The 13,843-nt window shown below is 42.3% G+C and overlaps 1 protein-coding gene across 2 annotated transcripts in view; it reads left to right on the forward strand.

Moving 5' to 3' along the window:
- Positions 1-13,843, forward strand: part of AFF4 (ALF transcription elongation factor 4) — a 100,205-nt gene that overhangs the window by 61,652 nt on the left and 24,710 nt on the right. For both annotated transcript variants that reach the window (XM_075601089.1, XM_075601088.1), the window contains 4 exons: positions 1,383-2,294; positions 2,759-2,844; positions 3,869-4,103; positions 5,884-5,975. In XM_075601089.1, the coding sequence (XP_075457204.1) occupies positions 1,383-2,294; positions 2,759-2,844; positions 3,869-4,103; positions 5,884-5,975 (1,325 nt within the window). The remainder of the gene's footprint in view (positions 1-1,382; positions 2,295-2,758; positions 2,845-3,868; positions 4,104-5,883; positions 5,976-13,843) is intronic.

The raw sequence follows: 13,843 nt of genomic DNA on the forward strand, positions 1-13,843 counted from the left end.
AGTTTGCGCACCCCTTTTCTAAGCTACTCTTTAGCCTAGTGTACACATTAAAATGGGATTTGTCCCAATCGCACATCTGAAATATCAGAAAATAAGGTAATGAATGTTAGCTTATTTTAACGTTAAGCAGTCATCTGTCAACATTTTCAGTGATCACCATCATCAATGTATCCTGAAAAGGGGTTACTTTAAGTCCATTTTATTTGTGCAGATATCATGACTTCTAGCAGTTTGAGATGCAAATTTGCTGCACACATCACATACACTGAGAACATTACAGGGAAGCTTTTAAAACAGTTGCATAAAAAAAAAATGTGTGTGGGGTGAGCATGCGCATTTTAAGTGAAACTTCTTTCTGTTGTGTCACTGAAATTGTAATTATACTCTCAAAAGTCTTTCATTCCATCAAAAACATCAAAATACAATTTCTGTGACAGAACACAAGTTTCATGTAGAATGCGCGTAAACAACCTTTTTTTTTAAGGTTGTTGGATGGGTCACCAATTGGTTAATAGTTTAGTCTGACATGACTTATCTTGATTTTTCTCTTTAGTGCGTGCGTGCGTACAAAAAATCGTACAGACTATCCAATTTGCCTTTCTTTGTCATTTGTGCATATGTGTTTGTGTGATATAGATAGATAGGTATGTGTGTCAGCTTACACAGACTGAAGTACAGTGCCTGTCAGCTATAGCAGGGGTTGCTGGGACTTGTACACACTGGGGCCTTCCCTTCTGATTTCCTTTGGACACTTGACATCGACACCCGAACTACAACTCCCAACAGGCAGCCAACAAACTACAATGACGTCACTTCCTGTACTGCACAGGCGCAGTCACTCACGTCTGTTATAATTTTCGTTCCCATTAAGAGTTTTTTCCCTATAAGATTTTTGTAGGTGCAAGTGCCACCAAAGAAGTTTCACTTCAAAAAGTTTGTTATAAAAAGTGTACCAGTTTTGAATCTGCATCTTACCATGAACCTTTTTGGCCCGTTTAATAGCAAATTGTATGATTTCAAAAAATCTCAAAATGAAATTAACACGATTGCTGCTGGAAGATGAAGCATACTACTGCTTAGTCTAGTTTTGCTGGGGCCTTGGGGGGAAAATGCACATCACTCTTCATTTAGCAGGGTTCTTCATAAATTGTCAATATTTGCCTTTGTGCTGTTTTTTTAATATATAGGCCATAGTTGTTTCAGTTTTCAAGAGCTTATATTTCAGGTCTTGTATTTAGTTGGTGTCAGTCTGCTCTTCTGACTTGCTTGACATGGACTTGATTAGGAAATGTAATGTCCTTAGTTTTCCAACACATTGTACATTTAATTGTCATCAATGTAAGCAAGCTATGAAACTATTTAACGTGATCTTCTTTTTTTAGCCTGAGCCTCCGCCATCAAACAAGTGGCAGTTGGACAACTGGTTGAATAAAGTGAATCCACACAAAGTGTCTCCTGCATCTTCAGTAGAGAGCAATATCCCCTCATCCCAAGGATACAAAAAGGAAAGTCAAGACCAGAGCACAGGAGCCGGGTATACGGAACCAAGTGGACAAAAGGAGTCCAACTCTTCCGCTCCCGTCAGAGACTCCAAAGTGGCACAAAAAAGCTCAGAGGGCAGCCGTGGGAGACAGAAGTCTCCAGCTCAAAGTGAGAGCACGACACAAAGGAGAACGGTTGGGAAAAAACAGCCTAAAAAAGCAGAAAAGGCAGCTGTGGAGGAGCCGCGAGGAGGGCTCAAAATAGAAAGTGAGACGACTGTGGAAATAACAACCAGCCTGCCACCTAATAGACATAAGGCAGCCACCAAGGGCTCCAGAAAGCCCAACATCAAAAAGGAGCCCAAGTCGTCTCCTCGACCTGCAACTGAGAGGAAAAAGTGTAAGCCATCAAGTAAACCATCACAGAAATCCAGAGAGTTTGTTGAAACCGACACCTCCTCCTCGGACTCTGAAAATGAGAGCCTTCCTCCTTCATCCCTAACACCCAAATATTCTGAGAGTAATAGGACTCCTCCGGTGAAACCCTCCATTGAGGAGGATGATAGCTTTTTTCGACACCGATTCTCTCCTATGGAAGAGAAGGAGCTTCTTTCACCCCTCAGTGAACCTGAGGACAGCAGGTACCCCCTCATTGTAAAGATCGACCTGAGCCTGTTATCTCGAATACCGGGGAGGCCTTACAAAGAAGCGGAGCAGCCCAAGGTTGAAAAGAAGAGTGCGCCAGAGAAGCACCCGAAAGAAACCCAAAAACAAACTGACAAAAGTTCCAACAAGGGAAAGAGGAAGCACAAGGTTGGTCATAATTCGTTATACTTGAAAGAAGACTTCTCTTCTAAAAATGTTGCCTAAAAAGGGTGAATATACAGTGGGAAATACAAATTAAACTGCATAGCATTTCCGTATTTCAGTAAACTCTGTAATATGTGTTGTCATTTGTGCCGCAAGGAAGTATGTGAGGGACGGCAGCAATTGCTGCAGTTTTTTCCTCCGTAATCACATTTATTTATTTGACTAGAAGACCCACTGATATCAAAGTGTATGTGGTCTTAAATGCTTAGAGCTTTAAACAAGATCTATATTTGCTCTATGATCTAGATCTGCTTTTTTGTATGTTAGGATTTAGTTAGATGAGTTTTTTTTTTTAAAGATTTTTATTCATGTATGTTCTGGATTCCTAGCTAATATAACTTGTATTCGTTGAATGTTCTCCATATTTCTCGCCATAAAATCCATGTTACATTTTGTTTTTTTAACAGAATGATGATGAAATTCGGGGTAATGAAAGCAAAAAAACTAAATTGGAAGAAAAAACTTCAAGTCATAAGGGGTCCAACAGCAGAGAGTGAGTACCCCACCTAAACAGGAATGCTGTGAATTGTGTATGTGTATACAAGGGTGGAAAAATCCCAGGTGACTAAAATTCAATTAACAAACACAGATACCCAGCAAGCTCTCAGAAACCCCCCAAAATTACACTTGTGTGTGTGTGTGTGTCTCTCTCAAAAGGAGTGTTACTGGTCTTGACTAATTGTATAAAACAAGAAACAAAGAAGTTCAGAGCAACAGCCAATGTGACAAAAATACAGTGAAATACCTATATATCTCTTGAAAAGGTTATTTAGTTAACCCTTTGCCCAAAGCGTATAAGCCTGCCTAAAATTCAATGCTGGCACCTGAGTTGCAGTGCTCACTAACCTTTCCGCTACCAGCATGTCCAGCAACAGCGCTACTCTCCTTGAAGTAGGATAGGTTGCGATGTTGGCAGTTGCGGAGACTGACAGCGGCGCTGTGCTGACAGACCTAAGTCCATGCCAAAGCAGGGAGGACGCCGGGGGCGTGCTCTCCATTGCATGTGGAGGAGTTTGCTTGTCTGTCGCAGAGTGTGCGTGTGTGTTAGGCCGAGCTCATGGTTGTGGCGGAGGTGCGTGTGCACTCCTGAAGCCCCAGCCATTTGTGTGCTAGCTGCAGGAGATTGGGGGGGTAAGGGGGCGATGTGGTGAACGCGTCACGGACACCTCACGGAGCTGGCGTCACGCGGCCCGAAATCTCAATTTGAGTTGTGGCGGCAAAATGTAGCAATGTCAACTCACTTGAGGAACTACCATAGGCAACAAGATGAACTACCGCAGGCACTTGAGGAACTACCATAGGCAATCAGATAAGGGTCCTGGAAGTATGCGCGCACGTAGCGACGCCGCCACCATGAGCTCGGCCGTAGAATATTTGTGATACACAGCTGCTGATGGAGGGTGGGGGGCAGGGGGGAATGCTGTGGCATGGGTTTTTAAAGCAAACTCTGGCCCTAAAAATTATTTCTGGCTCCTAAGGTGTGTGTCAATCATATATTTTTTTTCCAACAAATATAGGTCATCAAAACAGAATACAGCGAAAGAAAAGGATCTGCTGCCCTCTCCTGCCCCACCTGCACTACAGAAAGATCCTAAGACAGAGCATGGGCCTCGTAAAAGAACAGTCAGTCAGTCCTCATCCTTAAAATCTGGCAGCAGTGGCAGCACCAAGGAGAGCAGCAGCAAAAGTAACTCCTCGGCCAAGCAAAGGAAGACAGAAGGGAAGACTTCGAACAGTGTTAAGGAGCCCAAGGTAACGGTTTCCCACTATCCTATAAGTCTTTTGTCTCTCGAAACCTTTAGTTCACAACACACGCACTCGTGACTGCAAGAAAGATGAACAAACACACACACGGTCTAGTTTTTTTGTTAAACTTTAGGGCATTTCTGATAACTGGATAGCATTACATTTGCATTATTCTTGCAACGCTGCTTTATAAAAATGGTCTGCTAAAAGGTTATCTTTACTGGCAAAGCATGTCGGATTGTCATACCGTGTAAAAATTTCAGGAAACTCACTCCGTGAACTTTCTAAAATTCACACATTAGGAAGCTCACAGGTTTGATGTTGACAGCATTGGCAAACTGAGCAGACTAAATGTTTTCTCCTTGGTACAGGATAAAGTAACTTCAATAGTTTATGAAGCATTTTCTGTCTTGCACAAGAAAGCAACTACAACAAGTTGCTGGCATGTTTTTGTTTGTGGTGCTTGGGTTTTCAGCTATGCAACATGTTCTAAAGTGGTGGGCAAATAGGAACCCCATGTAATTGCTATGCATACTCCAATATTAAATCTCATTGTGGGGTAGGGATATTTATACAGCAAATTATATGGTAAGAAAGTGGAGCATCTATTTTTTGCTCTGAAAGATTTTATATATTTTTTTTAAATTAATAGCTGTCAAATTAACTAATTTTGCAGAAAATGGGTGGTGGAGTGAGGCTATTTAATTCATAATCAAATGTGCAATGAAAAGCCGTATGTATGTGTATTATATATCTATCACACACTACCGCATACACGCTTATAGAAATGGTCCCCAAATACTAGCTATGAAAATATAATATAGTGGATGCTAGCGATGCTCCAGGGATAAGGGTCATGTACAAGCAACAAGAAACATTCCCAAAGGGAGCGCACAGGTTTACCAAAACAATGTCAATTTATTAATGAAGCAATAATAGGAGGGGAACTCCTAAACAACGCCTCAAAGGGACATAGCTATACTATTCAACCCTGGGAAGAGACAGGACTAATATCACAGTCTGCTGAAGTTCCCACCTAAAGAGGTAACATAGGGTGGAGACAGATCAGTACAAGTGACTGGAGACAGCTGATGATCCTCTGTAAAGTAAATGGCCATGAGGATAATAAAGTCACGGTAGAGGGCACAATGACATGCGTCAAGTGTAAATGTCAATAAGGGTTAAAGTGCCTCAAATCACAACAGTCACAGTAAAGAGTAACTCTCATACATGTATAATACAAAGAGAGCCACAAACATACAAGGAGAGTAATGATTGTGTGCTAGAGCACAGTGTTGCAAAATTGCTAATATAGAAGCCTTTAAGCAGTAGAAAATGAAACAGTGAGTGTAATGTCGAAAAAAGCACACAGTCCTGAGGTTGTACAGAGTAACCTCTCAATAAGTATAACATCCAGGTATAGTATAGAGTCCATGATACGTCGCCACCAGATAAGTAGCATGTGAGCACATGTAAAGTACAGTCCCTTAGATAAGAGGAGAGGGGTTCCCCCAGCCAAGCTCCCACTCCAACGTGCGTTTCGGTGCTAGTCGTCTTCGTCCACTTCCAGAAGAAGTCTAGCGTCGAAACGCTAGAAATATATATAGATATAAATATATATACACACACTTTTTTTCCCCCTTGATTTCTAGCTTGTTGTAATTCAACTTAAAATAGTGGGGTTTCATTATCTTGTGTTGTTTTTTTTTTGTAAACAAATTAACTTACTCACGAGAGGTTATGTGCCTTGAATGCTATTTTGATAACTAAAATTCTTAATCCCCAGGAGAAACTGGCGACTAATGCAGCAATTGTTGCATTCGTACCACCAGTAGACAACTTGAAGTCACGAAGAGCAAAGATGACTTTTGAAGACAGGTGAGACTAAGCATTTTTTTGTCACACTAGTGCAACTGTTCTGATATCTGCCACACAACCATTTTATTTATCTGTATATTGCCACTTGAGTGCTCGAACAATATAACTTGCCTGTACCAGTCTGCTGTGGTAGGCAACTTGTTTAACATGAGGTCTACATTTTTTGAGCCCTAGTCAAGTCTCCAATTTTTCTCTGTGGAGCCTTTACATTTTCGGTGTGTAAGAAATCTTGACAAACAAGCTGTAGTGCATTGGTGGGCAACAAGTGGCACTGGGGGGGCCTCACCTGCGGCCCTCAATTGCTGGATTCCCTAGTGGCATGCTCCCCTCTTTGCCCAGTGCGAGGGGAACCGTATCCAAAGCAGCTGACCAGAGCGGGGAGTAAGTAGTACCTTCGGCTCCAACGTCATTTAATTTAAATGCCTCAGGCCTGCCCGGCATTTAATTTAAATGCCTTGGGGAAGGGCACAGGCCTCTATAACGCCCCTTACCTGCTGCCAGCCGGGTCTTCGGCAACGAGACGTGAAATGATGCCGTGGGGTCATGTGACGCGTCGCTTTGACAACTCACGGCAAATGACGCTGTGGGGGTCACGTGACATGACCCGCAACGTTATTTGACGCCGGGTTTTAACCGAGGGGGCGTGAACACTGGGGCTCGCGGGGGGGGTCCTCGCGCCAAAAACTTTACGCACCCCTGACCTACGTAATTAAGGTGCAAAGGAACCTACCACATGCCATCATAATGTGTGAAAGATCAGTAAATGGGGGGGGCACGCACGTGACGTAACTGCGGATGCACACGAGCTAGGGGAACTCGGTGTACTCTGCCAACAGATGCCTTAATAAACTCCCGTTCGCCATCTCAACTGGCTACGTGAGACTCCGCGCCGGCCTGGGAATCCCCTGTGATGACGTCGCGGAAGACTCCAAAGCCTGGGACACCTGATCTCTCCCGCTACAGCCATGGACAGCCGGCGGTAGCAGAGAGAAGAAAGCCCAAAGATGGCGCCAACATGGCGCGCAGCCTCAACAGAAGGTGAGAGACAGACTGAAGGGGACTTTTCTGATAGAAAGGCCACTCTAAGAAACTCTGCAGAAAGAGCTGCAGCAGGAGAAGAGTCAGTGGGGAGAGCTGCCTGTGACAGGGATCAAAGTATGGCAGACCGAGGCACAGTAATCACCAAACAGGACCTCCAGAACATGTTAAAAGAGATCCAAGCGGGATTTCAGTCAACTCTGGATAGAGCGGTAAAATAATTTAAAGCGGAAGTTTCTTTATTGTCAAAGAACCACGGAGCTTGAAAATAAAATGGACATCTCTTTACAAAATCAGGTAAATATTGACGACTAGGTCCTGCATCCCAACGAAGAGATAAGATCTATGAGGGATGGTATAGACGATCTAGAGAACAGGGAGCAAAGTCAAAATTTACGAATCCGCCATGTCCCTGAGTCGGTCTCCGCAGAAGCCTTTCAGCCATACCTCAAGAGACTGTTCGCGTCAATTGATCCCCATTTACAAGACAATGACCTCCTGATGTATAGAGCTCACAGAGCCCTAGGACCAAGAATTGATGACCCCAAAAGAAGTAGAGACGTAGTCATAAGACTCCACCAATATGCAACCAAAGAGAGGATTATAAAAGGCTGCTGAAATAGCTGCTCAATTGAATTTGAAAACGGCTCCATCCAGATTTTTCAAGATCTGTCCAGAATGACAAATGAGGAGGCGAGGGCTGCGCTGGGTGACGGCGGTGCTCCTGGAGAAGGGTATTCGTTACCGGTGTTGCTTCCCTTTTGTCTGGTAGTAAACCACAGAGGCAGACAGGTCTCCCTTATCCCAAGGAATTGGCGTCATCTATCGTCTCTGGATCTGACCTCCAGCGACGGTTCGGGTCAGCACCAAAAACCCAGAGAAAAGAATGCGGATGACGATTGATCGGCTGAGGGCAAGGTTGCCCGGAGATAAGATACAAGTCTGACGGTGGTTTTGATTTCTCGGCGAGACTGTGGCTATCTTCCTGACCGGCGGCTTGATAACCAACGGCAACCCAGAGAGAGAAACCCGGATGCGCAGCTACATCTGTTTTCTTTTTCTTCACGCCTTCTTCCCAGCCTCCACCAATATTTTATCCAATTTATTACAGGTACTGTTCAATACACTGTTTGGAGTAAACTGCCTGTATTTCAGGGGCCGGTTTGCTAAAACTGATCGGACGAAACCGATAAAAACACAGCGAGAACCCGGGTGATGGGTGAGGGGGCCTTGGCCCAAAGACTTAGCAGAGAAAACCAAGAGAAATTTACTACTCAAATGCTAACAGATACTGATTATGTAAAGATAAAATGCGAACCTGGGGTTTTATATTTATATTATTTTTCTAGCCGGGGAGTCTATCCCTATAAGTACATATTAACACTGGATTTTTTTAATGTTTATTTGTCTCACGGATGTTAGGAATTGATGTGTCCTTTTTTTTTTTTCTAACATTCTAACTAAGTAGTGGTGAAGGCGCGGTCGGGGGATGTAGAGCAGTTAGAGGCGGAGTGTGCAGGAACGACGGAAGCTCTGCATGCCCTACTTCAGGTCGCCCTGAGTAGCCATATGCTCGGCAGGCCACATAGGGTCTGGCCGCAAACTCGGGATGAGTGGCTGGTTTCACTCAACTTATCTTAAAGTTTCATTTTTGTTTTTGCAATAAAGCATTGAATGTTCTATAAAAAAAACAAAAATCTTTTAAGATGTTTTTAAATCGGGAGCCTCGCTGAGACCTCGTTATAAGCGGATCCGTATTGTAGCGGATTGCGCCATAACTGGTTGAGCTGTATTTGGTTCCTCCGGAGCCTTTCTGCAGGGAGTCCGTGCTCTTTATCAGTCTCCAACAGCCGCCCTGAAAATCCCGGGAGGGGAACCAAATAATAATTAAGAATGGGACTAGGCATGGGTGCCCCCCTTTCCCCTCCTTTTCGCTCTGACAATCGAGCCTCTAGCAGCCACCATCCGAGCCTCCCCAAATACACAAGGGATCAAAATAAAAGATGAGTGTTATAAAATATCGCTGTTCGCAGATGATGTTATTCTTACTATATCTAATCCACTGACATCTCTTCCGAACTTGCAGTCCACCCTTCGAGAGTTTGGTGAGCTCTCCGGGTATAAAGTAAACATAGGAAAATCAGAGGCCCTAAATTTGATGCTTACGGAAAAGGAGGTTGAGGTGTTTAAACGACACTGATTATAAATGGAAAAGACCCATCTGAAATATTTAGGCATCTACTTTACCAGAGATTATAATTTACTATATAAATATAATTACCCTGATTTATTATCAAATTAAAAAAGATCTACAAATCTGGAATTGCCATTGTATATCCTGGGTAGGGCGTATAACCGCAGTTAAGATGAATATTCTCCATAGACTTTTGTACTATTTTCAGACATTACTTGTAGTTGTCCCGCATTCTGAAATAAAAGAAATCCAGAATCCATTATGCAGTTTCTGGAAACATAAACATCCGAGGATTGCTAGGTCAATTATGTTGGACGCCAAGGAAGGAGGTGGTATGGCTCTTCCAAATATATTCTAAAATATAATATAGCCTCCCATATGAAGCAAATGGTTACTGGCATTCCCCCAGAGGCGTGTATGCCTGGGTGGACCTGGAGAGTTGGTTAAACCCTATTGGACTGACCTCTTTGTTGTGGTCTAGTTCTGGGATGGGGATCGGGAGACAATCGGAACCGACAGTAATTGGATTTACTTTGAAAATTTGGCAGATGGCATAAAAGAAATATAAGGTTGTGTCGTCCCCTTCTAGGCTCGCGCCCCTGTTCGGTAAGCTGGGGTTTCAGGGTCAGGGTTTTGAAATTTGGACAGAGGAATTCTAGAGGCAGGAGATTTATTAGAAAAGGACAAACTAATGTCTTTTGTGGAACTGATGAGAAGTATGGTCTTCCCCAAATTGAGCTCTTTAGGTATATGCAGGTCCGACATTCTGTGTCAGGGCCTCCATAATGAGGAATTTCCTAGATAAACACTATTTTGAAGATTTATGTAAAACTAAAAAATACCAAAGGGGTTTGATATCATCTTTGTACCAGGGGTTAATAAAAAAAAAAAAAAAAAAAAAAGATACCATAAATTATATGGACCAGTGGGCTCTGGACTTCGAGACTGAAATAATAAGGGAGGACTGGGAAGATATTTGGTTCAATGCAGGTAAAACCTCTATATGTACGTTAACAAGAGAATATATCTAACGTTTTGTTACGCTGGTACTATACCCCTTAAAGATTAAAACAGATGTTCCTGGGGACCTTGGATAGATGCTGGAGGGGTTGTTGACTATTAGGCGGTTTGTCACACATGGTGGTATCGCCCAGTAATGCAGGTGTATTAGAGAACAATTTTGAAACTAATAAAGGATGTCACTTATATCAAAATACAGTTAGACCCAATTCTGATTATTCTGGCTAAACCTATGGAAGAAGTGACTCATTATATACAAAAATAAATAAAACTACGTATTCTAACAGCAACTAGATACTCTGTAGCTGTAACATGAAAGACACTCCCGCCCTCCAGAGGAGAGGTCATTAGAAGGATTAATGATGTTCAATTAATGGAGAAACTTACCTCATTTCTGAACCACACCACTAGGAAGTATGAGAGGTTCTGGGAGCCATGGGATGTTGGATAGGGGTACGCTCCCTCAGGGAGAGATAATATGGGATTGCTGGTAGAAAAATATGGTGTTTACAAATATTGTATGATATGCAATGTGACAGTTGTTAGAAATCTGATACAAAATGGTTGCCCTCTTTATTTTTGCATCCTTCCCCTCCCCATTTTGTGTGAAAAATAATAAATAAAAAAAAGTTAAAAGAAATCAGTAAATATAAATAAAAGGTTCCAGCACTCCAAAGAAAAGTCAGACAATTGATAGGAAAAAATATACAAAATGAGTATTGGCTATAATAGCACGAAAAAAGGGCAAAACATAAACGTATAGACCAAAACAAAAAAAAGCAAAAAAGAAAACCATCCAGGAATTTGACAGAAACCCTGGTACCTTTTAGAGCTGTGAGAGGACTGGCGCCATGAGTCTCATCCAATCCTTCTTAGTCCTAACTGCACAGGCAAACTGCTCGGTGTATGTACCGGCAGATAGGGATTTTGACGTCACCTACTGTTAAATGTTAATGTAAAAGGAAAAAAAATGTTCATCCCTAGACTCACTTCTCTATTTCGAGGAGACAGACTATTTCCAGACATTTTGTGTAACTCTACTTTCATATTGGTGTCGTGTTTTTTTTTTTTTTGTTTTTTAAACATACCTTTTCTGTAAATTCACTTCCTCATATTTAACTACTTGATCCCTGCAATTCCCTACACACATCTTGACAAGATCCCTTTCTAACCCAGACCCTCATAGTGATTATCTGGGGCCCTTTTCCAGCATGCAATTGTCCTCCATCGCCTCTTGTGATATCAAAATCCCTCATTAATCCCACCCAACTGACATTTTCCTTTACCCTTCTCCTAATCTGTGCTTCCACCACTTTATCCCTGACTTTTTTTTCGAAAAGCTTTGGTTTTCGTGGTTGGTTTATTGGGTCACTGAGTTACAGCTTGAAAGTCTTTTTATATACTTTGGGGAAATTATCTATAAATTAAACCACTTTGGTGACGCACAGGCTAAAACCATCTCACTAATTTTGTGACCTTTTAAACAATTAATTAGCGCCTGAGATGATATAGGGCTGCAGTAGCAAATGGGTTCAATACTTATGCAACTAACATTAATCTGTTTTTCCCTGTAAATCTTACTACTTTATATTCTATGTGCATTATCTAACTTTATCTCTTTGGAGAAGTTTTTGTAGATTCATCATTTAAAGTCTAATTTGAAAGCATCCTTGAGTATGCTCAGGTGCTAACATGTGAAACATTAGCAGGAGGGTGAATACTTCTGCAAGTTACAGTGTGTGGAGGAGTCAATTAATAGAGGTTAATTTAGTTCATGCAGACAGACGGACGTTTTGGCCCCAGCAGGACCCCTGAAGAAGGTTCCCCTGGGAACCAAAACGTCGGGATGTCTGCATGATGAACTAAATAAACCTCTCTTGATTTACTCCTTCTGCTGAGCTGGTATTTGATCACTTTTCTGATCCCTCTTGGGGGTTATGTCTGTCCGTGTCCCTTGAAGTATGTCATGTTGACCACCAATGCTGTAGTGTGTATTAAAAATGAACGTGCTACAGGAATTTTCCTCTTGGATGCTTGGTTTGTTTGCCTTTATTTTACGTTGATTACATTGAAAGTTTGGCTCCACTTTGTCCAACCATTTTCTGAATCTGCTGTAAGGCCTTAGGCCTTGCCCCCGCTGCCAACTGCAGCGCCCGCTGTGGCGGACGCTGCACGGACGAGAGCCCTCCCCTCAATGGTGCCGGGCCCGCTGCGAGGGGGGGCCGCAGCGCTGGGGCGAGAGTTGCTCCTGCTCGCAATAGAATTGAGAGTAGGACTCGCGACGAGCGATACGGCATGCCCCCCGGCGGCTCAGCCAATGAGGGCGAACCTGCCGGGTGACGTCATGGCCACGCCCCGGCCACACACCCCCGTCTCTTCCTGCAGTGAGCTGCAGACCGGGGAATCGGCTGCACGTGCCGCCAATCTCGCGGGCGCGCGTTGCAGCGGAGTTACCGGGGCCTGAGCCTAACAGCCCATTTGAGGCATGGTTTTCTAAAATTATCAGACACAGTGCTCAAATAAGTAAAACTTTTTGCAATATTTATGGTACCATTTATATTTCTAATAGTTTTGGTTTTTGGTTTAAAAGCCAGCACTAAAGCAATATCTACATAGCAGTATAAAGGGAATGGCAAATATTGGCATGATAAAGCTATTCAAGTACATTTGTAAAGCGGCGCTGAGAACTCGATTTCAATTACCTTTTAAGCTCCATGTATTGTGTTTTTTTTTTTGTTTTTTTTCCTGAAGGATAGCTGCTGTAGGATTTTATAATGAGATATGTGATCAAATGAAAAACGTAAAGGTGATGTAATTGGCCAATAACTCCCATGCAAATCAGGGGAAGTTTTCAACCAAATGGTTGTGAGATTTGGTGGTTCATGGCCGACTGGTTCTATGGGGCTTATTTTGTATCTAGAATATTTTTTTTACAAGTGTCCGCTGGTATTAACGTCTTAAGGCTTCCAGTGGATTAGAGTCCTTAATAAAGTAATACTCGACAATAGGGCCTTTTGTCTTGTGTGTGTGACATGAGTCTGTCTTGTTAGAAAGCTTTCCAATCTGGTACTCTGATGTGAACAATAAGCACAGATGTAGACCTATTTGTGAATGAAAAAACAAATCCCGAAGTCATTCATATTGTTGGTAATGTAGTCCGTTGCTCCAAAGTAAACTATGGCAGAGTGTGCAATATTATGTCTAGTGGGCAAAACCAGAACCATCACACGTTTTAATTTAGAATTTAAGTTAAAATCTAATTTTACAATTACCACTGTATCCTAAAACCTATGAACAATAAGCAAGTATAGATATAGGATAAAGTATCTGTTTAAATTAAGAATAGGTTGAACTTGATGAACCTACGCCTTTCTTCAACCTCATTTACCATGTAACAAAATTTGCTGAATTCCTCATACATATACGGTTTAAAATCGTGTGCACTCAATCAGTGCAGGATTTTCCAATGTTACAACAGAAAAATATGTATCCTTTATAGTAGCGTTTTGATATACAGCCAGTCAGTTATCCGACACAATGCGTTACTCAAAATTGCGTCAGATAGCGAAGCCTCATAAAGCGAATAACCTTTTCCCATAGGAACACTTTAAATGAA

Source organism: Ascaphus truei, chromosome 5, assembly GCF_040206685.1.
Source record: "Ascaphus truei isolate aAscTru1 chromosome 5, aAscTru1.hap1, whole genome shotgun sequence".
NCBI lineage: Eukaryota > Metazoa > Chordata > Amphibia > Anura > Ascaphidae > Ascaphus > Ascaphus truei.